The sequence below is a fragment of the Cataglyphis hispanica genome, chromosome 13, assembly GCF_021464435.1.
Source record: "Cataglyphis hispanica isolate Lineage 1 chromosome 13, ULB_Chis1_1.0, whole genome shotgun sequence".
Classification (NCBI taxonomy): Eukaryota; Metazoa; Arthropoda; class Insecta; order Hymenoptera; family Formicidae; genus Cataglyphis; species Cataglyphis hispanica.
In genome coordinates this window covers 3,585,342-3,612,042 of record NC_065966.1, presented here as the reverse complement: position 1 = coordinate 3,612,042, position 26,701 = coordinate 3,585,342, and the positions used below count along the sequence as shown (strand labels likewise).

General features: G+C 30.6%; 3 protein-coding genes and 1 long non-coding RNA gene across 9 annotated transcripts in view; 1 reads left to right on the top strand and 3 right to left on the bottom strand.

Moving 5' to 3' along the window:
• The first annotated feature begins 124 nt into the window (after nt 1-124).
• LOC126853947 (polyubiquitin) lies at nt 125-2,637 on the top strand. Of its 2 annotated transcripts, none has more exons than XM_050600179.1 (2): nt 125-283; nt 1,020-2,637. In XM_050600179.1, the coding sequence occupies exon 2, from the start codon at nt 1,027-1,029 to the stop codon at nt 2,404-2,406; it is 1,380 nt and encodes a 459-aa protein (XP_050456136.1). In that variant the 5' UTR covers nt 125-283; nt 1,020-1,026; the 3' UTR covers nt 2,407-2,637. The 2 variants fall into 2 exon arrangements, with proteins under 2 accessions (XP_050456136.1, XP_050456137.1); XM_050600180.1 differs by lacking the exon at nt 125-283 and adding an exon at nt 301-446.
• LOC126853917 (NPC intracellular cholesterol transporter 1 homolog 1b-like) lies at nt 2,314-12,007 on the bottom strand. 2 transcript variants are annotated; one of them, XM_050600099.1, is made up of 23 exons: nt 11,173-12,007; nt 10,802-11,016; nt 10,156-10,286; nt 9,922-10,054; nt 9,610-9,811; nt 9,412-9,501; nt 8,879-9,096; nt 8,605-8,703; nt 8,333-8,535; nt 7,853-8,053; nt 7,532-7,736; nt 7,335-7,451; nt 6,792-6,972; nt 6,574-6,701; nt 6,086-6,340; nt 5,609-5,772; nt 5,223-5,338; nt 4,928-5,070; nt 4,536-4,726; nt 4,144-4,375; nt 3,808-3,921; nt 3,519-3,681; nt 2,314-3,398 (listed from the first exon to the last, which is right to left on the bottom strand). In XM_050600099.1, the coding sequence occupies exons 1-23, from the start codon at nt 11,381-11,383 to the stop codon at nt 3,358-3,360; spliced, it is 3,753 nt and encodes a 1,250-aa protein (XP_050456056.1). In that variant the 5' UTR covers nt 11,384-12,007; the 3' UTR covers nt 2,314-3,357. The 2 variants fall into 2 exon arrangements, with proteins under 2 accessions (XP_050456056.1, XP_050456057.1); XM_050600100.1 differs by having other exon boundaries at nt 10,802-11,013.
• A 1,300-nt stretch (nt 12,008-13,307) lies between these two features.
• LOC126854007 (uncharacterized) lies at nt 13,308-20,587 on the bottom strand. The gene is made up of 2 exons (XR_007688053.1): nt 19,099-20,587; nt 13,308-19,040 (listed from the first exon to the last, which is right to left on the bottom strand). It is a non-coding gene; the product is annotated as an uncharacterized LOC126854007 (long non-coding RNA).
• A 63-nt stretch (nt 20,588-20,650) lies between these two features.
• Nucleotides 20,651-26,701, bottom strand: part of LOC126853912 (protein still life, isoform SIF type 1) — a 38,800-nt gene continuing 32,749 nt past the window's right edge. For all 4 annotated transcript variants that reach the window (XM_050600085.1, XM_050600086.1, XM_050600084.1 and 1 more), the window contains 10 exons: nt 25,787-26,064; nt 25,411-25,605; nt 24,880-24,988; nt 24,122-24,301; nt 23,918-24,036; nt 23,397-23,573; nt 23,127-23,314; nt 22,048-22,442; nt 21,485-21,706; nt 20,651-21,211 (listed from right to left, as the gene is read on the bottom strand). In XM_050600085.1, the coding sequence (XP_050456042.1) occupies nt 21,033-21,211; nt 21,485-21,706; nt 22,048-22,442; nt 23,127-23,314; nt 23,397-23,573; nt 23,918-24,036; nt 24,122-24,301; nt 24,880-24,988; nt 25,411-25,605; nt 25,787-26,064 (2,042 nt within the window). In that variant the 3' untranslated portion in view covers nt 20,651-21,032. The remainder of the gene's footprint in view (nt 21,212-21,484; nt 21,707-22,047; nt 22,443-23,126; nt 23,315-23,396; nt 23,574-23,917; nt 24,037-24,121; nt 24,302-24,879; nt 24,989-25,410; nt 25,606-25,786; nt 26,065-26,701) is intronic.

The following is a 26,701-nucleotide window of genomic DNA, read 5'->3' as shown; positions in this document are numbered from 1 at the left end:
TTTTTGATTGACCAACCAGGATAAAGAAATCTCTGGTTCTTCTGTCTAATTGGTCAATCAAACACTACTATATACTTCGATTGAATTAGTTTTGGAACACAACTCAGGAGAGAATATTTCAGATTATCCCTTCTTCCTTTTTCGTCTTTATCTGCGACGATCTTATCGAGTACCGTTGTGAACTTTGAGAAAGTCGTTTGTCTCGATCGTTTATCTGCGTTTCTTTTATCAAGAGGAGTGATCTCGATTGCGAATCGGTAGCTGTTAATCATCTCGATATCAGGTAAGCGTTTGGCGAACATCCGTTTCGAGGATAACACGCGAAAATCCGTCGCTGTTGGACCGGTTGGAAATTTCTTTCTTCGTCGAGGCACCGCCCTCCATTTTCTCGAGTCACGATTCCTTTCGTACCGCATCGATCGATTGTCCGTTTATACATATATTAGGTTCGTAATTGCAAGCCTCGAATTCTTTCTTTGTCATAAATATTATGACAATAACGCAATCTATAGCGTTAAATTTTATTTTATATCACATGTACGCGAGAATTCAAGAAAGATTAAAGATTTTTTATTTTTACGTCGTATAATTATGACGCATTTTGTATAAAATGTATTCAAGATATAAATTATACAAAACTTATTATACATAATTTATAAGATTTATATTAAGTAATTATAGCCGATTGTACTATTGTTTTTCTTCAAATCAATATTTTAGTTTGAATTGTGTAACTTGATACATAAATACTTTTTATTCTGCTAATCGTATAATGATTGAAAAAAATAACGTTTCTAATAAATTTACAATAGTACAAAATCTAATTTGTCTAAACTAAACCTATATATTTTCAAATATTTGTAACATGCAATGATTTTAATATGTAATTATTAGTTTTTCACTAATAGTAATACATAGATTGCCATCTGAAATTTAGATTGATGTTAATAAGATATAAATCTAATAAACCTAAAAAAATTAACTTTTTTTATAAGTTAGATATGTTTCTTTTATTCTAGATTCATCATGCAAATCTTTGTGAAAACTCTCACTGGGAAAACCATTACCCTTGAGGTAGAAGCTTCTGACACTATAGAAAATGTCAAAGCCAAGATTCAAGATAAAGAAGGCATTCCTCCTGATCAACAGCGCTTGATCTTTGCTGGAAAACAACTAGAAGATGGTAGAACTCTTTCCGACTACAATATTCAGAAAGAATCCACGCTCCATCTGGTTCTACGTCTTCGTGGAGGAATGCAGATATTTGTAAAGACTCTTACAGGCAAAACCATCACTCTTGAAGTCGAAGCTTCAGATACCATAGAAAATGTAAAGGCCAAAATCCAGGACAAAGAAGGAATTCCACCGGATCAACAGCGTCTGATTTTTGCTGGCAAGCAACTTGAAGATGGCAGAACTCTTTCTGATTATAATATTCAAAAAGAATCTACACTTCATTTGGTTCTGCGTCTTCGAGGAGGAATGCAAATCTTTGTAAAGACACTCACAGGCAAAACTATCACACTCGAAGTCGAAGCTTCTGACACAATAGAAAACGTAAAAGCTAAAATTCAGGACAAAGAGGGAATTCCTCCAGATCAGCAGCGTTTAATTTTTGCTGGCAAACAACTTGAAGATGGCAGAACTCTTTCTGATTATAACATCCAGAAAGAATCAACGCTTCATTTAGTTCTGCGTCTTCGAGGAGGAATGCAGATTTTTGTGAAGACACTCACAGGCAAAACTATCACTCTTGAAGTTGAAGCTTCTGACACAATAGAAAACGTAAAAGCGAAAATCCAGGATAAAGAGGGTATTCCTCCCGATCAACAGCGTTTAATTTTTGCTGGAAAACAATTGGAAGATGGACGAACACTTTCGGATTACAACATTCAAAAAGAATCCACTCTTCATCTGGTCTTGCGTCTTCGAGGTGGAATGCAAATCTTTGTAAAGACGCTTACTGGGAAAACCATCACCCTGGAAGTAGAAGCTTCAGACACTATAGAGAATGTCAAAGCTAAGATTCAAGACAAAGAAGGCATTCCTCCTGATCAACAGCGTCTAATCTTTGCCGGAAAACAACTGGAAGATGGCAGAACACTTTCCGACTACAATATCCAGAAGGAATCTACGCTTCATCTGGTCCTGCGTCTTCGTGGAGGAATGCAGATTTTTGTGAAAACTCTTACAGGAAAAACCATTACTCTTGAAGTCGAAGCTTCAGACACCATAGAGAACGTAAAAGCAAAAATTCAGGATAAAGAAGGAATTCCTCCCGATCAGCAACGTCTCATTTTTGCTGGTAAGCAGCTGGAAGATGGCAGAACTCTTTCCGACTATAATATTCAAAAGGAATCTACACTTCACTTAGTCTTGCGACTTCGTGGAGGCACACGCCTTTGAAGCTGCAAATAAAGAGAAATACCACTAGTCGCAAATTGCGTAGTAGTAGTATCAGTAGTGCGTCAATCTTTTTTTATTTACGCTTCAAGTCTATACTCGCGTGCGTGCGATTTTTATATTATTTTTCAAAAATTATTATTTGAGTCAAAATGCGCGACAAGAATAAATTGTAATCTATCTAAATAGATACATTCTCATACAATTTAAGCATTAAATTACGTTCAGAATTGATTCATCTTGAATGATTTTTTCCTGACCTTTTTACAGAATGATTGCTTTAAAACGCAATCAGAATTTAACTTCATAAGATTTATGTATAATTTTATAAATATCATAGTTCACACGATATTATAATATTACGAATAATATATCATAATATTACGAAATAAAATACTGAGTGCGTTTTAAATATTTGTATTTTACTTACTCTTACATACTGATCACATGATATTTAATCTGGTAATGGATGAAAAATAAATATCAAGATATATATTTTATACCAATATTATTTTTAAATGGTATATATTACTATAAATTATTTGAATTCAGCTATTGATTTTTCATCAAATATAAATATCAATATTTTTTAATTTTTAGTACCAAAAAAGTATAGTATGTAATATGTAGAGAGAGAGACTTTCTTTTTACCAAGAAAAATTTATGAAAATTATATTTCGTAGATATAATGAGTAAATAAAAGATTTGATGAAAAATTGCGTTTTGATTCGCGGTGATCACAACCATACAGTATGATAGTCACATTGATTCATGCATAGAGAACTATGTATTCAGTCTAACACAATATCGCATATATTAAAAAATATATAAGTGTAATAATAAGTTCAAATTCTTTTCATAGACTTATAATTACGATATAATTTACGTGCACTACTTATGCTGCTAATAAAATATCTAGATCAATGCACGTGACGAGTTACTTGGGATGATCTTTTAATTTCCATGCATTCTTGCACTGTTATTTCTCACAGGTCCTATAATAATTATCATATAACTAAATGTAAAAAAATGTATATAATAATTTTAAATGACTGGATTTATATATATATATATATATATATATATATATATATATATATATATATTTTACTCACCAATAAAACTTAATAATACCGGTAAAAATATTAAACCGTGCGCTGCGCCAAATAAAACGATTCCTAGATACATTCTGAAATAAAACACTCGAAAAATCTGCGATTTCGCAAATGCCAACACGATGATTCCCGCGAATTTGGTCAAAGTGATCCCTGAGAATACCTATGAAATGAGAATATACGAATAAGTTTGATATATTTCATTTATCTAAAAAATGAACTTTTTACAAATTTTGATATTACGAAATATATATCGCTTTCATTTCTCACGACATTTAATCGTACTTACAGAACTTCCCGTAACAGAAAGTACTTCCGATGTTTTAGCTATCCTCGTTCCGGCTGTAGAAGTAACGTAGGCGTGTACTATATGACTGCAAAATTCTACAGAGATACCAGCCGCCTGTAAATATTTTTTTTATATTTTAGCCTCCAACCAATATTATATAAAAAATTAATTATTTTAATAAATGAAAATATATATTTATATGGCATTTATATATTATATAATTATATTATTTAACATTAATATAATGATAAAATTGTTATTCAATTATAATATGACAGAGATTTTCTCACTAAAAAATAGGAAAAAAAAACACAAATTTTACAATTTAACACGAACCATGACTAGATTTACGAGAGAAACCGCGTTCAAACTGATGTTCCACCAGTACATTAGGCCTGCTAAATTGACTATCGTCATCAATACAGTAACAAGAACAATCACAGCGGAGAAAAATGATAATCCTGTGAGAAAAAATGTTACTACAAAAATCACGACGAGGGACAATCCTATTGACGACAGTGTTTCCCTCCAGATGGTTAAATATTGTTCGTAGTACACGTAGAAAATACTAAAAACACAGTGAAAAATTTAATTAATAATATATAATATTAAAAAATATAAATTAAAAAGGTATTATAATAATTTATTTTGTGAGATTTGGTATTTGTTTTATAAATTTTGAATTTCTTCTTATAGCTCTCATCTATATTGAATGATATTATACTTACCTGTATGGAAATACTTCGACTTTTTGTTCGGATACGTTGGCATTGTTAATCATATTTGTAATATTTTCAGATATTATCCTGGCAGCACGCAACGATTCGTACCAATCTGATGATTTTTTTAGAGGAGCATGATAACCCATAAAGTACGAATCGCCCGCATTGGTCAGATTAACATCGACAAAATTTATTGCCTATTTAAAAATAAGAATTTTAATAATTAAATTTTTTATATTTTTAATATTTTTAATATTTTTAATACTTTTAATATTTTTAATTTTTGCATTTTATGATTTTTCATAAATTATGAAAATTGACAAGAATTTATTTGGGCGGAACAAATGTTCTCTTCATAATTTATTGAAATAAATTTGTTTTTAATAATATTAACTCACGTCGAAATAAGCAGCTTTTCCGGCTTTGGCACACATGGCGTCTGGAATATCATTTATGAAATAAGAAATATATTTTCTAAAGTCTTGTTCACTTGGACGAGAGGTAATATTGTCAACAGGAATCTTGCATTTCTTGCATTGTCCTGCATAAATAATATTATTTTCAGGGAATCGTGTATTTAATATATTATTAATGCAATATAATTGATAAAAGACAAATAAAAATTTAACAGACAAAGGTTTCTCAAAAGTTGAAATTATTATATATTATTGTGTATTTATATTAATTACTTACTATTAATATGTGGACAAAATGATTGATTGTTAGCATAATATGTGCAACAACTACTAATTGTCGACCAATCGAGATAATCATCTATCCAAGACGAAGCTGCTTTAGATAAATACGACCTGCAATTATATATATTTAAAATTTTTCCCGTGAATGTATGTTGAGCAATTCTCTATTGGAAAGAATTTCCGGAAAAGATCTTATAATCTTCAAAAATTGACTAGCAATTATATTCCAATAAAACATAAAAGTGAAATAATAAACAAAATATTTCGCATTAAAATACAAAAAAAAATTAGATATAAAGAATTACTTTATTAATTTTACATGTAACTTGCAAAAATATTTTTTCGAAATTTCTAAAAATATACGAATTGAGAAATACAAACACGGAGGACTGTTTAGCAGCTGAATATATTTGCGTGTATAAAGAATCTGTGTTGCATCCTTGCCCGCCACATATGATATTTTGCACTTCCGTTTTGCTATAATCTAGACCTTTTTTTAATACGAAATATACTGGTGGACCCATCGATAAAAGATCGTCCATGTACTATGCAAATAAAATATAGCATTTAAAGTTAGATAATACATATTATAGTATTGTATTGATTGCTCAATATTTATTAATTCCTTTAGTTCCTTTAATTATAATTAAATATATATATTTTTCTGATATTAAAATATCACAAATACAAAAAAAGATCCGAAAGCTCTAATTTTAAAATAAAAATCCTTAAAATTTCTTCATTAGTTTATTTTTAAATAACGTATAAATGATTAATAAATGATTAATTAATTGTATCTTTTAATTCGATAATCACAAGATATAGATGAATTTCACTTTTTTTTCTTTTTTTTTTTACCTTAAAGTATTTCAGAACATAAGAGTCTTCAGGCATCGAGAGCTTTTGATCCAGTCCGATCTCGATTTGCGGTGTGACTACAACGTGCGTAGTAAGAGCGGCAACGAAAATTACTAAAATAATAATTCGAACCGGCATCTTCATAAGAAACGGTGTGTAGACCCGTTCGAAAATCGTGTGAATCAAACCCTTGTAATTGTCGGTTTCTGAATTTTCCTTAGTAGAAATGCAGCAGAAAACATCCAGGCGATTGTTCTAGGAATGCATATCAGTCATTATATTAATTATTTTCAGAATGTTATGCGAGAGAGTCAAATTCCTGTTAAAGTTCCAGTATTAATCGTAACATAAGATAAATAATAATAAATTGATATAATTATAATTTGCAGTTGTGCATTATATGTACATGAACTGTTATGTTAGCTTCCTTCATAGAAAATTTCTCGTAATCTTTATCTTAATATTCATATTAAATTTGTGTAAGTTACCTCAATCCTTCGCGAGTCGAGAGATAATAAAGCGACAAAAGCCGTTGTCTGGAGGAGAAAATTAATTAAGATTGATAACGAGGCGTACATCGCGAAAGTGTTAACAGCCGGCATTGAGGAAAATGCTCCTAAAATTTTCATTTCTCATTATTAAGATATTAATTTTTTATATTAATTTTTTATTTATATTAAAAATTTTTGATATCTTGTACTCGTACCTATAAGAAAACAAAAACACTCGGACATGCTAGTGAGTAACATCGAGGGTCCCACCGTAGCCATAATTGTACCAATGTGCTCGGCGATCGATTGATTGCCGCGTCGAGGATTCCTTTGATAGCTTTGTACCAAGATGAAAATGTTATCAACTCCTACAGCCAGCACTAAGAAAGGTATTACCTAGATAATGATTTGCTATATTGTAGATTATTATTTTTGTATAATATTTTTTAAATATGAGCTTTTAGATCACACTTATATTTGTGTACATATAATTGTTTTTATATAATAATTTTTTTATTTAAATATTAGAGACAATTGTTGAATTTAGCTATTTTAATTTTGCGAAATTACACGCTTTACTTATATATATATATATATATATATATATATATATATATATATATATATATATATTCAAATTTTTTAATATACTTTTTTAATAAATATAATTTTAATATACTTGCGAAATTTAAATAGATTTTATACGATGGTGTAAATGTTAACATGATTTATATAAAGTTCCAAATTAATAATATTACCTCGATTGTAAGCAGAGTAGTTGGTACGCCAGCATAGCCGAAAACCCCGAGAGAACAAGCAACCGATGCTATAACTACAATGATGCCACCGACGCTCAATACGATTCTGCTTTCTCTCTGAAATATTATAATTGAATTTCTTAAGATTCATTATACGTTTATTTATAATTTTGTGATATTGATAATATAAAACTTACAAAACAACTGACGAGAGAAACTTTGATTTTTCCTAAAGCGAGAGCGATATAAACGAACATGACCAGATAACTGATGACCATCGTTATCACTTCCGCTTTCGAAGTTCTATCTAGTTCATCCTGTATCGATTTCTCTGTCGTCCATGCGACATCCATGAAGCTTGGCCGATCATCTTGGTCCCATTTTGCCATAAAATCAAGAAAGCTAAAATTTAAATAAATCATTGCTTAACAGATTGGACATACATCTATAACGTATTAATAATTATTTTTAATGGATTATTCGGTTTTAGTTTTCCTTTCCTCTTGACTCTTGCGTACCGTTGTTCCCATTTTATAACTGGCACGAGATCCTCCTCCTTGAGTGAATTTCTCACCAAAAATGTTAAAATTAATCCTGTCGCTTTACTATAATCCGTAGAATCATATTCAAATTCGCCTTCTCTCAGAAAACCTCCGGTGGCTAAGGCAGGTATTATGGGTCCTTTATACGGCGCCATACAATTCTCATTAAATGGATTTCTGAAAATTCAATTTATTATATAAAAAAACTATTATATTATATATAACTAGAATTTAGAATAAAATTTTTATTAATCCTTATTATGTAAAACATATTTAAATTATTTATATTTATTTATCTATATTTAATTATAACAATTTATAAACTATATATATATATATATATATATATATATATATATATATATATAGAATTATTATTTATTAAGAAAATTATTATTATATGATTTATTAAACAATTGAACAAAACAGAAATTTATAAAGTTTTCTATTACTTACTGCATACATTTATACAAGCGATCTAGATAGTTACTTTCATATTCCTCAAAGATCTCTGTCTTATTAAATTCTTCGATGCTGTTTTGAAAGTACCCCCATACACTTTGCACCGTGCAAAGATCAAGGGTAACTGGCCCAATGAATTCATTTTGTACAGGGGCATAGCAGATCTTTTCCAATCCTTCGTCGGTTTCTTGACCTAACTGTGAATATTAATTGGCACTATCTTTAATTATATCCCGCGTATTTGATGAAATTATATACTGACGTACCTGAAGAATTTGTTGCTGTAGATCGTATACAGCTAGTAGGAAGTCCTTATTAAACACAGGTCCGAAATCTATAATTCCGTTTGGAGTTTTATGCTTTATCTATCATATAGGGAAGTTTATATCAGAAATTTATATATTAAAAATCTCTATTAAATATTTTTACTTTAAATATTTTGGATATTATCTATTCAGATGCAAACATTAGAACTATCTGATCTATATATATATAATATTGTACTAATTACTACCATAATTATTACAATAAATATCTTACGTTGTCGAGATCAACGGATTTGATAAAAATCTGCTCGGTCCGATAAAATGGCTGGAAGTTATTATCGAAATAATCCTTTTCTATTCTCGATCTACTGTTTGGCGCCGCCCATATTTCTATAGGGTTTACTGTCACCGATAGATAATGAATTCCATAACTGAGACCGAGAACGATGTACGAGATCACAAACAAGTTGATGTCAGGATGCTTGGCGAATGCTATCGATAATATTAAAGAGAAACTTTTTATTTATAAACATCGATTTTTTGTATATTATTTTAACATATAATTTTGTGTAATAATATGACAAAAAGATATAATTATTTTAATCTTTAATATTAAAGATGATAATTTTGGCTTAAATATAATTGTAGCTATTCGACTGTACGATGTAATCTAATTTTAAAAATTACACTATAAAAGAGAAAGATTATGTCGTAAAATTTTATTATTAAATTATATAATATTTTAGATAATAAATTATATCATATTTTTGAAAGAGAATTATATTTATATAAAAAACATGTAATTACCTTTACCCCATGCGGCGAAAGCTTTTTCAAGAATTTTTTGGTACTTCTGACTACAATTTCGTTTTTTTTCCGGTGGCACTTCAGAGGAACCTAGAAGCTCAAATATATTGCAATAATGAGCAACACAAATATGAAACAAAATTCGCAAAAATCCCAACATTAATAAAAAATCGATTTCTCGAAAAAAATTATTTATACCTTTCTTACAACAGCTCATTAATAAGCCATATAAGCAGTATACAAAACTCGCTAAAATTGTGAGTACAACGATAAGTATAGCCGCTATAATGCCGTAACCATTAAATTCGCCGATCATAAAGGTATTGTCCGAATCAATTTTTAATTCCACAAAGGGACACGCGGTAGGACAATCGACGCAGCTGCAGGCTCTGGATGAATTCTGATAAAACATAAAGATGATTTCAAATTTAAGATGAATAAGAATAACAAAAAGAATACTTATGACTATTCAGGCGAACTATTTAAAGAGCTTATTTTTCTTGAACTTACATCATAAGCTTCGCTGCATTTTTTTGTTTTTGGATTCCATGGCTTATCCCCCCATTGATCAGGTATGTCATAAACGTAGTTCATTTGTAATGGTACGTAATCGTTTCCGGCATCTCCCATGAATTCGTACCACCTTTTACGAATTTTTATGAAATGCATACATCAAATTATATTAACTTCACGATTTACTATATCTCTCATATAATTATATACGTGCACATTTTCATTACTTACAATTTAGGAGAACATTTACTGGCTTCAAGCGAGCCACAAGCCAAGTCCATCGCCAAATTTCCACTGCTAGGAGAGACAACATTTTTACAGGAATCGTATGTCTCATTTATAAATTCTTCCGTTACGTGAACCTGAAAAATGCCCCAAAAAATTTAAACTCTCTTTTGTTATAATTTTTAATTAATTTATTTTTATTTTCTCGAAGCAATTTTCATAAAAATTTTATAGTTACCATAACAAGGAAAGAAAGAAAGAAAATACAAACATATATAAAAAAGCGTTTTTATAGCATATACATTATTTAATATATATATATATATATATATATATATATATATATATATATTAACAATATTTCCTTTTAATTATTTTTTTCTTTTATTAAATAATCTTTTAAAATTTTTTAAAACACTTGATTTTAATTTTATGTGAGTCATATATGTTACTTTATTTAAATTTTATTATTTTCTTATGCTGCTTTATCATTTTCTCGCAAAAACAATTATATAATTAATTATAAATTATGTTTATATTTATAAATAAATATTTTCTTCATTAGCTTTTAACAATTTATTTTTATTAAAATTTAATTTTTCACAGAAATTATAAGATCTGCGTAAAAATAAAAAAAATGCACTTAAATTACCTCACATTCATCGACATACTCGATGTCATTCTTTATGGCGCTCTTGGTGACCTTTACGAATTGACTTTGTTTGGGACTGCAGGTGATGTCGCAAATCAATCGAAACATATTTCTTATGCAAGTCGTGCATCTACTGAAAATACCCTCGGCGGAGACCATACTTTGGTCCATCGTACTGATTTGCTCGGCTGAGCAGCATGTTTCTGGCGACTCTACTAGAGTTGTCACATTTCAATTAGCGTTTGAGCGTTAATTTTTAATCGCGGAAGAGCGATTAAAAATTAACGCTAAAAATTATTTAGCGATTGAAAAATTGCTTCGCCGAACACAAATGCAAAAAAATTCCTTAAATGAATAATCAAGATACAAACCATCGTTTTCGAAAAAATGCGGACATCTCTTTTGTAGAATAGCTTCGGCCTCCGTGTTATTAATCGGCTGGGCGGTAATATTTATTGCCACACGAGGCCGTGGAGGGCTCATATCTGATATTTGATCATACCAGGCACAATATTGCTCCTCTGCCGAGATTAAAACGCCACATAGCACAAACAAAAGGCTGAACACTTCCGGTCGCTTCATTTTACAAGTGCAATTAAGGATGGCTATTAGTTGAGAGATTTATTCTAAAAAGGATGCTCACAGTCTTCCAATAACAAGTCAATATTTTGTGACAAGGCGAGAATTGGATTCAGATTGTTATTTATTATGTTACACACTTTACAGATGATAGAGACATTTAATAAATGCTATCTCTCAACAATACACTTCCTCGGGTAAATCTTTATATAATGTTTGTATTTTTTCTTACTTATATACAGTAAATCTCTTAAACTCGATTACATTAACTGTTTCAGTATAACGAATAATGCAATTTCTTTGTTGTAATTTCGCTCGATTTTATCTTCGGACATCATTTCCACGCGCATTTCGTCAAAAATATATCACAATAAACATATAAACACGATACAAAATAATCTATGTAGTTTTATATTAATTAATGTAGCTGCCTGCGAATAACATACGATCTCGCTTTTCTTCACAAATACGTTGTTCTTCTTGTCACTTCCCAGATTTATTTGCGATCAATCTCTCGAAGTGTTGGTTATATTAATTTTGAAATATTTAAAATTTATTGGATATGACAAAATAAAATAATTTATCGTTTGTATCATGTGACGATTATTTCGAGCCGTCACTATTCGCTCCCCGAGATCGAATAAACGACTATGAATCCGGAATGATCGACTAACATACCAAAGCAAATCAGTCATATCAGGCCATCTGATGTCCAGGTGGCTTATCGTACAGGTGAGAATTTGAAGAGTTCTCTTATCGATGACAAAAGGTAGTTTAGACAATAAATATGTGATGTTGTGAAATCCTTTTAATCATTTAATCAAGATGAAATTAGAGAAATAGATACCGAGAAAATTCGTCAAAATAGAACGCTGAATAACACAAGTTTTTTTTACATTTCTTTTATATTTCAGGAATATACAGGATGTCTCAGGATTAAACATCTTAATTTAAAATATACGAAAATTTTAACCCCAAAATAAATAAATATTTTTCTAAAATAAATATTTTTCTAAAAATATATCCGCAAATGTCTTTGTTTAAGACATATTGATATCTGTTTTTTATATGTTGAATTTTCTTATTTATTTCCTAAATTTTTATATCTTAAGTTGTATTATTTTTAAAGCCGTTTAATTCTAAAATTTCCTGTATATAACATAAGATTATTGCGATATTCATTCATTTTATTCTAAATTAAATTAACGTTATAAATCTTTGCAAAATTAAGATCTTCTTTAAACACTCGAGAGATAAAGTAAAATTTTTCAATATATGTAGAAGATTTACGAAATATTATTTAAGAATTAATTCTTGTATTTAACTAGCTTAATCATTTAGCTTACTCACCTGCAGTATTTTTACTTATCACGATTCAATCAGGGATTATCGAACACCTGCGAGCTATCGATATCTCATGGTTTATATTTATATTAAACAAGGAGATAAAATGTTTTTAGATCTGTTGCATGTCTTGGGTAATATTTGCTTCGAGAAACGAGACGGAAGTAAAATATTGTAATCCATGCGGGAAATATCTGTTAATAAATATCTAGTATAAGTTTTATCGATTTTTTAAGATTTTTCTGTTATTTTATAAAAAACGCAATATTTATTATTAAAAATTTAACATTTGTCAACATTGAAAAATATGTTTATAATGATAACAATAATATAGCTTCATACAGCAGCGCTGTAACGCAAAACAAATTAAATTCTCTTACAATGTTAATTGAAAATTTGCTCGTGCATTTAAGCTATTCCAATGAATTATTTGATAATTGATAATACATTGCATAGATAATGTCAGCGCGATAATTCCATACGAGATAATAAGAAATTCCGAAAAATTAATTTTTATGTTGTCGATGTAATGGAGGTAACAGGAAAAAAGGGAGCGAAAAATAAAGAAAACCAACGCGACCGCTTCCATAATGAATAATCATATTTTAATGACTCAATGATTGTACAAATGGATCACTCTTAAACTTCTCCGCATACAACCGAGGAACAATAACAAGAAATAGAGCAATCATCGTAATCATAATATACATATCCATTATTAACGTATATCGTTTACGTAATAAGTGAGAAAACGTAAAGGGTTTTTCTTTTTTCTTTTTTTTTATACTCTCTTGCTTACCATATATTTCCGCTCGCATACATACAATATTTAATCTAATTCTTGGTTCTCCCTTGGTTTTTACGATTTCACAATGCAAGGAAGAGATTCTTTTCTCTCTCTTTTTCTTATTTTATATCTCTGCCCTCTCTTCTTTTCTTTTCTTTCCTGGAAAGACTCGTTACATCATTATACACTATCTTTTTTTATTTTATCATCCGCCCCCGCTCTTTCCCTTGACTGTGTGTACCCCTCTATAACTCCCCCTTTCTTATATATATATATATATATATATATATATATTTCTATCAATCCCGTTATTGTTTTTTTCAATCTCCCTTTTATCTTTTTCCTTACTCTTCCTTTTTTCTCTCTCGATTTAGTTTTCTTGGTGTCCCCAATAAATACCGAAGGTATCGCCCTAATCATATATCCCCAAATATTATTATGTTCAACGGTAGCGATAAAGTTTATATATCTATTTATCAATAAAATTTCTGGAAGAATGTCAATAATCATACAATAGACGATCAATCGTTCGACGATTCACTGCATACCCGGGGTGGGGGAGGGGGCGAAAAATATGAAACTTGATACTAGGCCAACTATTGGGATACGTCTCCGAGCTAGAGTGTCTCGACCCTGTTCGATCTTTTATTCTCTGCTACAATTCATCAAGAAAGTGCGTAAATGGAGATAAATCGTTAAAATCCTAAATAATTTGACAGTTTACTTAGCGTTTTTAGATCCGCTTTCAGTACTTATTGAATAATGCAATTTACTAATAAGAGGACCATTTAATTTTTCGATCAAATTTGCTCGAATTGATATCTGGTATTACAAAAATTTTAAGTATTTTGTGATTTCTAGATAATTATGTAATCGTTCCTTTTTTGTGGAGTATGACATTATTATTTTTTTATATTGCCTGAAAAAAAGGTTTATAAAAGAATACACATGAAAGATACGATAAAATATAACATGGTCTACATGTCTTCAGCGTTCTCTTGTTTAAAGCATTCCTTATTTAATTTTTAAATATATATGTAATATATTAAATAAATTTGGGAAACTATTTTTTATGCAAAATATTTTACTTGTTTTTCTAAAAATAGCAATTGAGTGAACCTGTATTCTATCCTGTTTTTAAAATTTATATTTCTTAAGAGATAAGATAAAAAATATGAGACGCATTATCAGCTTAAACTCGATTAAACTCCAACTAGATAACACTTGATCGCGATAAAGTGATGATGACGAAACACTTTTCGGCACATACACATGTATACGTGTATAAATAAAAGCGCTTACATTTCAAGAGATAATCGTACAAGAAGCGATCATACCTCCTACATTGTCTTCCATTTGTATCTGGGCGTTAATTTACCAGAAGTTTAACAGAGATTATTTAACAGAGAGACAAGATAAAGATAAATCGATTTATTTGTATCGCATTTGTTGCAGAATCTGAATGAGAGGGCATTCGCGATGATCCTAAGACATAATAGAGAATCTTTGTAGAATTATATGAGAAGCGATTTGATATTGTGATAGTAGCTCAATTATACGCGCAAAAATGCATTCCTCAGTTACGCACTTTCCTCTATCTATTTGTGTTGTGTATCTCTCTCTTTCGAATATTCTCGTAAATCCAGGAAGGTATGAAGGTCGAGGAGAAAAAGAAACATCTACTCTCGCTCGGAGACGCGCCTCGACAGAATTTATATAATAAAATTTATATTTAGTAGACAATGCAATAATTCGAGCAACAGAAGGTCCTCCATAAATTCTTAAATCTGCACGTGTGTGTTCTCGCCTATAATAATTAGTAAGTAGGTATCTTATTATTTTTTTTCGCTGTCAGATCTTAACCGATGTCTTATTAGATATATTTTGTGTCTTTGTGTATATGTGCGCGTGACTGTATGTGACTGTATCTATGTATATATGTATATGTATACATGTATGTATGTATCTGATTATTCCTGCCATTCTCTTTAACGAGATTTGTCATGTCAACGAGATTCCAAGCAATTAAAATAAAGTCAAACTTTAAAATTACTGAAACAATTTGTTTTCCCTCATGAATGAATCGTAGAAAACGTAATTTTTTGCGTAAGAAAGATTATCATCCCGATATAGCTTTTCGTATCATTATTAAAAATAATTATAATCTTTTCTATATGTTCTGATTCTTTCCATTCAGACATTAATTTCACGTTCCAAAGAACTTCTTTGATACAATAAACAAAATTGTAAAATTTGCGTCTTATCATAAATAATCACTCGCAGAAATTTAATAATAAGTGCAAAGTCACAGAGTTAAACTGCTCAAATCACTCAAGATAAAAATTTTATCGCTCTCTTTTTTTATATATAATTTTAAAGTAATTTACCATCCGTATAAATATATTCATCGTTTATGTATTCTAGCGCAGTAATTTTCGGAATTTGTATGTGCATAAATTGTGCTTTCCTTGGTGTTGAGTATAATATCATGATCAACAATTATATATCGTTTATTATTAATTGCAAACACGCGATAATCAATCGTGATATTCCAGCGATAAATCTTTCATTGATATTTCACTTTTCGATAAACTCTTGAACACTTTATTATAAGTCAGTCTGATATTAATCCTACTAATTATTGCTATACGACAATTTTGGCACCATATTCGTCATGCTTTTCCGACACATATTCTCGATAAATAAGAGAAAAAGGAGATATCCGATTTTCTTCCAAGGAAAACTTTTCTTCGAAGAAATTCTTTTGCTCGAGATAAATTAACGTCTATAAATATAGCAAATTACAGTTCAATTCTCGTTGACATTTTCATCTTTTGAAAGATTCTTAGGATGGCAGATCTTTCGCATATTCGATTTCAAGTGGACAAAAAAGAAAGAGCTCATTTTTGGACGACTCATCACATTCGTAGTTTAAGTTAAATCTGTCAAGATTGATCGACTTTTCAGCATAAAAAAAATTTCAGCAATAAAAAAAGACAAAATAAATTTTCATATTCTTGACTGCCTGTAGTATTTTTTCTTTTGATAATATAGTACTTTCAGAGATAATATATCTTCAATTTTTTGTATTTTATTGTGTAATAAGGAGATAATTTGTAAAATGTGTAAAATAAACAATTTTTAAAAATCTATCGATTATTACTAAAATTATTTAAAAAAATTAATATTGTATAAGTTTATTTAATTTAAATAAAGATACACTCGACAAAAAAGATTATTATTGAGAATTTAATCAATAATATAAAAAACGTAAAAAAAAAACATTTTAAAATTATGTCGATTGACAGTCAAGAATCAAGTGTTAATGAATTTTACCACTTAATGCAATTTCAGAATTTTGTATATATGTATCGCGGAGATCATAAGAAATTTGTTAAAGCACGCGCGATTATATACGTGAAATGCGTATATCGAAAGATGGAAGCAATATTACAGCATAAAACATTCGTAAATATTATGGATAAAATTCACGCGATTCGTACAGTCTGTTACAAAAAAGAAAGAAAAGCTTACCCGTTCTTATTTACCAACTATATAAACACTGTACAATGCGTATAAATTTTCATTGGAAATATATTAATAATTGACGTGATTCTCTCACGAATGTCAACACGAAGATCAACACGACTTTTTGTTGTTGACTATCGATGTGATTGTTTTTCTCGACGAGCATTAACGTGGAAAATTCTTTGTTTTTTACGTTAATATATGAAATAGTCGATCGATTTCAGATTTTCAATATGATCTCTTTCTTTCTTTTTTAGATGTTACGCGTAACATTTGTGGCACGATATCTCTCATTCGTCGATCATCTTATTATATAAATATCATCGTGTATAATATTTTATATCATTGTAATAGTATAATATTGTAGTATATTACGCTATTATGATATTAAAATATTATATTATGTCAGATGTTTTTTCGCTTTAAAAACGGAAACGCATGTGTTCGAACCGTAGATCGACACACCGGACGACAACGGAATGTGTGCGTGTGTCGGATACATTATTACACTATCAAATCCCATTAATCGGCAATTAAATCCTTATTTGTCCGTCGGACGACGATCGACGACTCGAAACGTTGAACGAAGACATTAACGATCTCTGGACGATAAGTCTGAGATATTATTAGTGTATTTTTATGATACACGTTATTTTATTCCCATCAAACTTCAGTAATTTATCATTTCAGATATTATTTCGATGATTATCAGAAGCAATACCGATACTTGTAAGCGCAAATAAGCGCAAATAACCGAAGTTTTGTCATCTTTATTTCAATAGGATCTACGTAGCTTGAGGCATCGTCCTCGATTCTAACGAGATTAACATCGAGTCTAAGTTCGCAGTTTATGATTCCCGGTTCGCCAGTTGGATTGCAATGATTAACGTTAACTCTCTAGCTGAACCGTACGAATCATAAAAATAAAAGGAAGATACCAAAGATACAAAGTTTGGAGATTCCTCGAGCCGAAATGCATCCTTCGTGAAAAAAACCAGCATGTCGAGATGATGCCCGAAGTATTGTTAGATCCGTTCCCTGTTTATTGTCCTCTTCAGGAAACACAAGTTCATCACAGAGACTCGTAAACGTTTCCGTTCGATAGAAGATCGAATCGTGAGATCAATTATGTCACGCTTGCAACATCCACTTTCCTCGAATATCATTCATGATGATGCGAAGCGGGAGAGTGTCTTTTTGGAATCTATTCTCGAAAAATATTTTGACTTTCCAAGAATATTTCCCAAACATTTTCACCCTTGGGTGAAATCTTTTTCCAAATCTATTCTCTAGAATATTTTGAGAATATTTCTTTCTCAAAATATCACCACTTTTGCATCATCAATCGTTATGTGTCTATATGTTACGCGCGTGTACGAGTGTGTGTGTGTGTGTGTATGTGTGTATATTTTTTTTTATTTATATATATTTTTGGTTGTAGGTATACGTCTATGTGGATACTTTCTGTCGTCTAATTTACACGTATTAATCCCTCGATACCATTCTTAATTTATCGTTAATATCCATTAACAACGCGGTACATGTGTCGGATTATGTGAACGATTCCTGTCACCGACACTATCGATGCCCCTCGATACATCGTTCGCCGTCCCTAATCAATGTATATACGTTTAAAGTCCGAGTGTGCGCCTCTCTTTTTTTTGCATCTTTCTCGCTTTTATCCTTACGGGTCTTGAATGCATCTCATCGTTACGCCGACGCATCTCACCTCGTAGCTTCGGTCTCGAGCACTCTGACCGTTTCTCACTCTTTCTCCTTCTTTCTCTCTCCCTCTCTCTCTCTCTCTCTTTTTCTCTTTCTCTCTCAAACATTCTCTCGTTCGTTTTCAAACGCTCTCTTTTGTATCTTAAGTAACGTTAAAAATAAAGTCTTCTATATTGGCGAGGATGCTCGATCCTGAAAACAGGTTAATACGCGGCGAAACGTTTTTTTTTTTTATGGGGGAACCGTGGACGACGTTACAATGTAATTCCAGAACTTCTATCTCCTCTCTTCTCTCTCTCTCCTCTCTCTCTCTCTCTCTCTCTCTCTCTCTTACTTTCTCTCTCTCTCTCTCTCTCTCTCTCTCTCTCTCTTACTCTCCCTCTTTCGCTCTCTCATATAATATTTCATATTATATATGTATACATATATTCTGTGTTTCATCTTAATTGATTTCCTTTAACCGCTAATACTTACTCACTATACGCACGAATCGTTTTTTCGATTTTTTTTTTTTTAAATACGGATTTTAAATTTCTCTCTTTCTATCAGTTGCCTTTACGTCATCCGGCGATCGTCAATGCATGGTGCGTGACGCGCATCACGACAGTTTTATATAATAATAAAAAAATGGGGAAGAGGGGTCACATGATAGAGAACGATGAGAAACAACATAACGAGCGCGCTACGCGCGAGCGCTCGATCGCGATTGATAATTATAGTGACGATAATATCATTATTACATTATATACAGAATCGATAATTATCTCCCCGCCGATTATCACGCCGCCGTCCACGCGGAAGAGATCGAGTGGATCGAAGGACGGAGCCTCGATCACTGGCAAGTCTCGAAAAGGCGATCATATTGCGTCTCGTTTATGTTGATTAAAATTATATCATTGAAACATGTTAAACAAGAAAACGCAGAATATATTAAAAACAATCTTGTGTGATTATTTAATCTTGCACTACCTTGGCTGTTCTTTTTCAAATGTATTTATAATGTAAAGTATATTCTAAATTTGTTTCATATACGAGAGAATTCTTTCTAATTTCCTCTTCGAGAGATTTCTTTGTCAATTTAGAATATTTTTCCTTAATATTTTACATTAAGCTTCGAAAATGTAAATGTATGATAACAAAATTTTATGTTTTATTTAATGTTAAATATACTTATTTTTAAAATTATTTATAAAATTGAATGTTATATAACTATATATAAAATTATTTATAATATCAACTATACAATATAAACAGAGAAATAAAAACAAAATCAAAGAATAAACTGCTAACAAAATTATAACACTATATAAGTAACGATCCATAAGTTGAATAGTAATTTCTGGAAGAGAACATTATATACATTAATAACTGTTATATTAGTATCTAAAATCACATTAACAATTAATAACAATTAATAATCAGAATTAAAAAATACAATTTTGACTGCACTTTCTTTTATATTTAAAATTAATTAAATAAGGAAAAAATTGGAGCATACGTACAAGACGAATAAATTTATACCACTTATTAATCAAATGTTTGAAAATTCAGGTTCTTGATCATTTTGAATCTTTTGAGATCAATGTAATGATTGGATATACATTAATGATTCAATATTCGCCATCGAATTATTCAGCGATCTGCTTGTCATTCTACATCTTTGGGATCATCAGATTTACAATCTACTAAAAATCTTAATTGTGTAATCTTAATTATAATATTTTGTAACTTTTTGTATCTTATATATATATATATATATATATATATATATATATATATATATATAATATATATATATATATATATAATTAATAACATAATTTTACAAATCACATTTTTAATTTTTTTAATTGTTTAAATATATTAACTATACAAAAACGCAACAATATAATTCATAAAAGCAAAAAAATTTTTTTTAATTCTATATAAATTTCACCCATAAAATGAGGTAGAAGATCGAGCATCTCGCTATCTCTCATACATTCCTTTCTCACGCAAGCAAGCACATATACACGGATTTCTGCTGGAAGACAAAATGAGGAAGAGAGAAGAGGGAGAAAGTGCAGTTTTTTTCATAAATTCCACGTGAACGGCAGACGCGTATCTCTTGCGTATCGATATCATGACAATCGCAATAATTGGACAATTATCTCTGTGTATTACGTTTATGGTAATGGTTGTAGTGGTGGTTGGTTGTGTTTAATGATGATGTGATGGAACTTATAACGATATTACCTCGTTAGCGAGTCAGCCTCGATATTATTCAACTTAAACATGATTATTAAAGTTAGGTTGTTGAGCACAATTGTTGATTTCTATCAGAGATTTTCGGGAGGCGCTGTGGCTCGAGCTCATGTCCGCGAACTCGCTGGCGGACTTACCCTTGCGCGGCAATGTAGTAGCCTCCCCCAGAGAAGGTAGCTCCCGTGGTTTCCAGATCGGCGAACCTGCCATCGCAATATATTAGAGATCAATTTTTTTCGCAACATATTTTTTGAAGAAAAATAAATCCTTTTATAAAAACATGTTGAAGCAAAATTTGAAAAACTATCAAGTACTTGTATAATTAAAATATAATTATTTATTATTATCAAACTCATTGCTAGTTGTTCAGAAATAACTCTTAATTAATAAACAATTGAATAACTTTGTGACGATTATCTAGGAATAAATCACTCTTGTTAGAGATAAAAAAAAATATCGATAACCAATATACGCACCAAGTTCCTTGACGGTAATGGGCTGGTAATTCTCAGGCTGATGGGAGGACTGGATCAATCTAGCCTGGCTGCCAGTGCTTCCCGCCGAGATAGTCGACGTGGTGCTCAGCGTCAGATGATTTGGTGTGCGGCCGAGATTTGTCTTCTTCTCGCCTAAAAAAGCCTGCGAGTCTTCCTCACCTTCCGACTTCGTACCCGAATCCATTTCAACTTTTACTTCACCTAAGCCCCAGACAAGATAACACCGTATTCAACAATGACATCTTTAATTATAATCAGAGTGCACTTTTTTTCCTCGTATTTTATCAATTTTCTTAAAATTTATTTTTTACTTATATTATAATAAATATTTATATTATATTTTATATATATTATATATAATTTTATATATATTTTATATTTTTTTATAATAAATGTACAAAAATTAGTTTAGCTAATATTTATAAATATTAGTTTATATATATAAAACACATAATATACTATTATAACAAGAGAATATAACCATAAAAATTTCTCTGAAACTAAACTTAAAAGATATAAGCCGAGAAAAAGCTTCGTCTTACCGGAAGTGTCACTTATGGTTTTGCTTCTGGAGCGAAACGTGGTTTGCTGCTGGACGACCGGCGCATCCTCCTGGTCCTTATCTTCCGAGCTCTCGTGTTCCACCGTCTGTTTGGAATGACTGTACTTGCGCTTGTGCGAATTTGCCAACAGTTGCTGCTTCATCGCCTTCTTCGAGAGCGTACCTGTCGCCATGACCACGCTGCCGTTTCCGTTTTGAACCTGTCCGATCTGCTGCTTGTCAAATTTTTCCACATGACCGGTCGACATGCGCGGCGCCATCGACATCGGAGCATGGCTCATATTCTGCTTTGTCGAGGGTATGCTCATATTTCTCACCGACTCTCGGATGATCTGCCGGATTGTCTTTAAGAACGCGTTTCGAAATTCCGTCGTACTGCAAGCAAAATATTTGATAAAATAGTCACATTTAATCATTTATATATTGAGAAAAAAATGTTGTTTTGAACAATCTTCAAAAGTGTGCAAGTATATAAAAAATCAATTTCAAATGACAATTTGAAATTGATTTATTTACTTCAATGACAATTGAAGCGCATATTAAAAAAAAATCTGTAAGATAATTTCTAAATAAAAGAGAGAAAGAAAAAAATACACCATATAAAAACTTCTTTCATTGTGAAAAAATGACAGAATATTGATTTGCGAAGAAAATTTAATCGAAACGTTGTCACGAGTTAAATGAAACTTAATCTCATTTATTCGCAATTTATTTCCAATCTGACAATATTATCAATTTTCGCGCTCAATCAATAAAGTAAAATTGCGTTAGCTACGATATAATCGATTGCAATCATGTGCGATTATAATAATTGTCTGTCACACAGTGAAGTGAGTTTATTTTATTGCACTTTTACATCTAGTTTAAATAAATTATGATGCAAAATAAATGCGTAAGAAAAATATTTTATTCAAATTTAATATCTATGATATGTCTTAAAATATTTATTGGTTTATTTATTATACATTGATTATTATTTATTATATATTAAATATTTGTTTTAATTTAGACGCTTATAAGTTAGTGATTAATAGATCAAAATGATAAGATAAAAATTACCTGTTGGAGAGCACGTATACTTTCTCCGATCTCCTCTGTAATTGACTTCTTAAATGAATCAGTTCCCATAAAAAGTGGGACTCCATGTCTTTGGCAGAGCTGGCTCTGACCTGAACTTCCGTCACTGGGATCAGCACTTGATAACGAATGATTTCTACCTCACTGGAGTTAGCCTTGGTCGAAACTCCCTGAAAATTGCATGACACAATCTCTTCAATGTCATGAACGTTGTAAGAATTAATATAAAGAATTAAATTTATGGGAGCTCACCATAAGTTTCTTCTTCTGTCTTAATCTTTCTTTACATAGAAACACGACAGCCGATTTAAATACGAAGCACATCGCGTGCAATTCGAGACCCTTCTTTATCTTGCCGAGAAAATCGGAAATATTGAGCCATTCGACGCCTCCGTAGTATAAAAGATCGCCTGGACTTAAGTCAATCGGCTGCCAAAAAATAAATGCGTTAATTCGAGATATCCTAAAATCATTCTAAAATCACATTATTATTTAAATAAAATAATATAACAAAAAATATAATATTAAGAGTTTAATATAAAATCTAGAAAATAATTATTAGATATCTAGAAAATAATTATTATATAATTAAGAAAATATGATATAAAAATTTTCAAATTTTGTTTGTAAATATTATATTAATTATAATTATCTATAAATATTGAAAGGTAATTTAAAATTATTCATTTTTTATTTCTCTGAATAAATAAATTATTGTATAATATTTATTATATAACACCTTATGTTTAAAGAAACGCGAAAAATTGACTTACCTGTTTGCAGGATTTTTGGTGTTGTCTGAACAAATGATCGAAAATAGCTCCGTACTCTTCGTGAATTCTTTGCATCTCGTTTATATGTTCCGCCACCTTTTCCATGCCTTTAAGCGCCTCTGCAATTTATACATTCGCGACTAAATTCGTGATGACGCTTTAAACTTGTTCATTACATTAATCGTACGATATCACTGTAATTACCGATCAAATGTTGGTGTTCTTCGCTTCGTTCATCGGTGAGATTCCTAAGTTGCTGCAACAGCAGCGGATACTTGAGTATTCTTTGTATAGGTTTTATCAAGTATGATTCTAAAGTCGACGAGTGTTGCTGCCGAGGATTTCTCGCTTGCAAGAACTCTTGTAAAGCTTGATTTCCCTCGTCTGAAATTGTCAATTACCCTTGATAATTATCAGGAGATTGCTTCGTGTTTCATCAAGTTTTACCATAATTATATGAAACGCAATTTGTATTAAAGAAAAAATTGACTCGAGTCAGAAATGTGCATTTCTGAGATATATTGTGCCCAATTATATATATTGCAACGAATATTATAAATAATAACGAGACAAATATTTTTTGTTCCGTATCATACTAGATTACACTTTAAAATGAATAAATCAATAAACGGATATAATGTTTAATTAGCATATTAAAGTTTTAAACGACGAAATAAAATTTCAAAGAATAATAGATACGTGTACCGTGGGACATGGTCAAATAATCTGTTTTAATTTAATATGGCGCAACCTTTACTTATGGTCGCAAAAATGTCACTCATTCGCAGAAGGTTGAATAATAAATCGGCGAACATATTTATAGAGAGTGACGAGTGAGGTTGGACATAGTTATTTCTGGCGACTGAATTATCGATCGCGAAAGATCAGACATGTTTACGTGGAAGAAGAAAATCGTCGAAGGTCGACTATTGCGAAAGAGTGTACTTTAAGAGAAATCTTACTTGGGTGTAAAACTTTCTGAGCCTTCGAGTGACTGGCGCAAAACGAGCTGTATAGCTTGAAGTGATTTACGTAATATAAGAAGGCACTTCCAATGGAAAACAGGACTCCCTGTAACAGCCGTAAGAAATATACATATAAATTTTGACCGGAATGCATTCTTGTTCACGTTATCAGTTTTCGATATTATTGATATATTTCCATATATTTTATTTTATTAAAATCCAATGATAAATTTTCAAAATCAACGAGTTTCATATTTCGAAAAGTACGAGATATAAAGAACGTTCTAACACAGAGAGAGTATCTAATATATAACTTTATTCTAACATATATATTATGCTATAACAAAATAATAATAAGATCTAACAATAAATGTTATATTGCTGCAAAAATATGATAAAAAAAAATTTTTTTTGCTAATTTTATTTTTTATAATCCAATAATATCATTTTATTTAATAGCTTATTTAATTCCAGCTGGTTATTAATAAGCGATCAAGTTACATTAGATTAAGATCGAAAGGCGCGTACCTTAAATTGACTCGGATGGTCGAAGTTATTGAAATCAGCCTCCATCTCGATGGCATGATCAAGATTCTGCAGGAACTGTCGTTGAAACGTGACGATTTCCTGAATATTGCCAAATAGCGCGTTGATCTCCGCGTTCGACAGGAAGGTCTCACGTTTAAGGGGTTCCAAATAGTTCTCCAGCAAATTATTTAAATTCTGTAACAAAAAAACAAACAAAAGGGACTCGATTAGATGCAATATATATATATATATATATATATATATATATATATATATATATATATATTTGTATTCTTGTGTTTATCAAGAAATATCTCTCATAATCTATTATATAATTATATGACAATTACTATTAACTATTAACTATTATCATTACCTTTACGTAAGTCCGTTCAGTCTCAATCAGTTCTAAAATCACTTTCTTCAACTTCTCAGCGTCGCTTAATTGCCGGCTCGGTGTGTTGAGGGCTTGCGAATGGGAACTGACGACGCTTCCGGTGGGACTCGATTTCCTGGTCTCCCCCGGCGAACGACAGATCCCTGTCACCTGTTCGGCAGTCTTCAAAAGATTTTCGATCTCGAAGGAATTGGTGCGCGAGGTCTGCTTGTTCTCCATGTGAGCGGCCGAGCATTCCTGCATAATGTTTTCCTTACCTGTGTAGCACAGTAAGATATGCATTATGTTGTAGCAGAATACGTCATTGTCACAATAAATTTATAAAATTTATAAAATTTAATATTTATTAATGATAATATCAGCAAAAATTGTATTACTATTTACAGGGTTTAATTTATTATTATTAATATTATTGTAAAAATAATATATAAGAAATTATTTATATTATAAAAAATAATACGTTAGTGAAAAGATTTTTGTAGTAAATTAATCTATGTAATTTAAGCGAATTTAATTCAAGCTGCATTGAAAAATCGACTTTACAATAATATCTAACAATACTTAATATTATCACTTTTCATTATCTATATATTTATTATATATATCTATATATTTTAGATTAGAGATAATAAGATTATATATTCATATTTACGGTGTGATATATATATATATATATATATATATATATATATATATATATATATATATATATATATATAAATTGCGCCGATTAGAAGTGGGAAAATAATTTCTACGGCTTGATTTCTGCGATTGAGATTTATTCCGATTCAAGGCCGATGCGTCTTTCTGTAATCGCGATCTACTTTCGCGCTTAATCCACATATTATTTATTTAACAAACTCATATATCCAGAAATAGAATACCGTTTTTAAT

Bases quoted from the DNA above. Each gene is read 5' to 3' on its own strand.
- LOC126853947 (XM_050600179.1), top strand. From the start codon at position 1,027: ATGCAAATCTTTGTGAAAACTCTCACTGGGAAAACCATTACCCTTGAG.
- LOC126853917 (XM_050600099.1), bottom strand. From the start codon at position 11,383: ATGAAGCGACCGGAAGTGTTCAGCCTTTTGTTTGTGCTATGTGGCGTT. The intron at 8,704-8,878 runs GTAAGATATTTA...CCTATATGATAG, and splicing joins AATCCGTTGATCTCGACAAC to ATAAAGCATAAAACTCCAAA. The intron at 8,536-8,604 runs GTACGTCAGTAT...TAATATTCACAG, and splicing joins TACAGCAACAAATTCTTCAG to TTAGGTCAAGAAACCGACGA.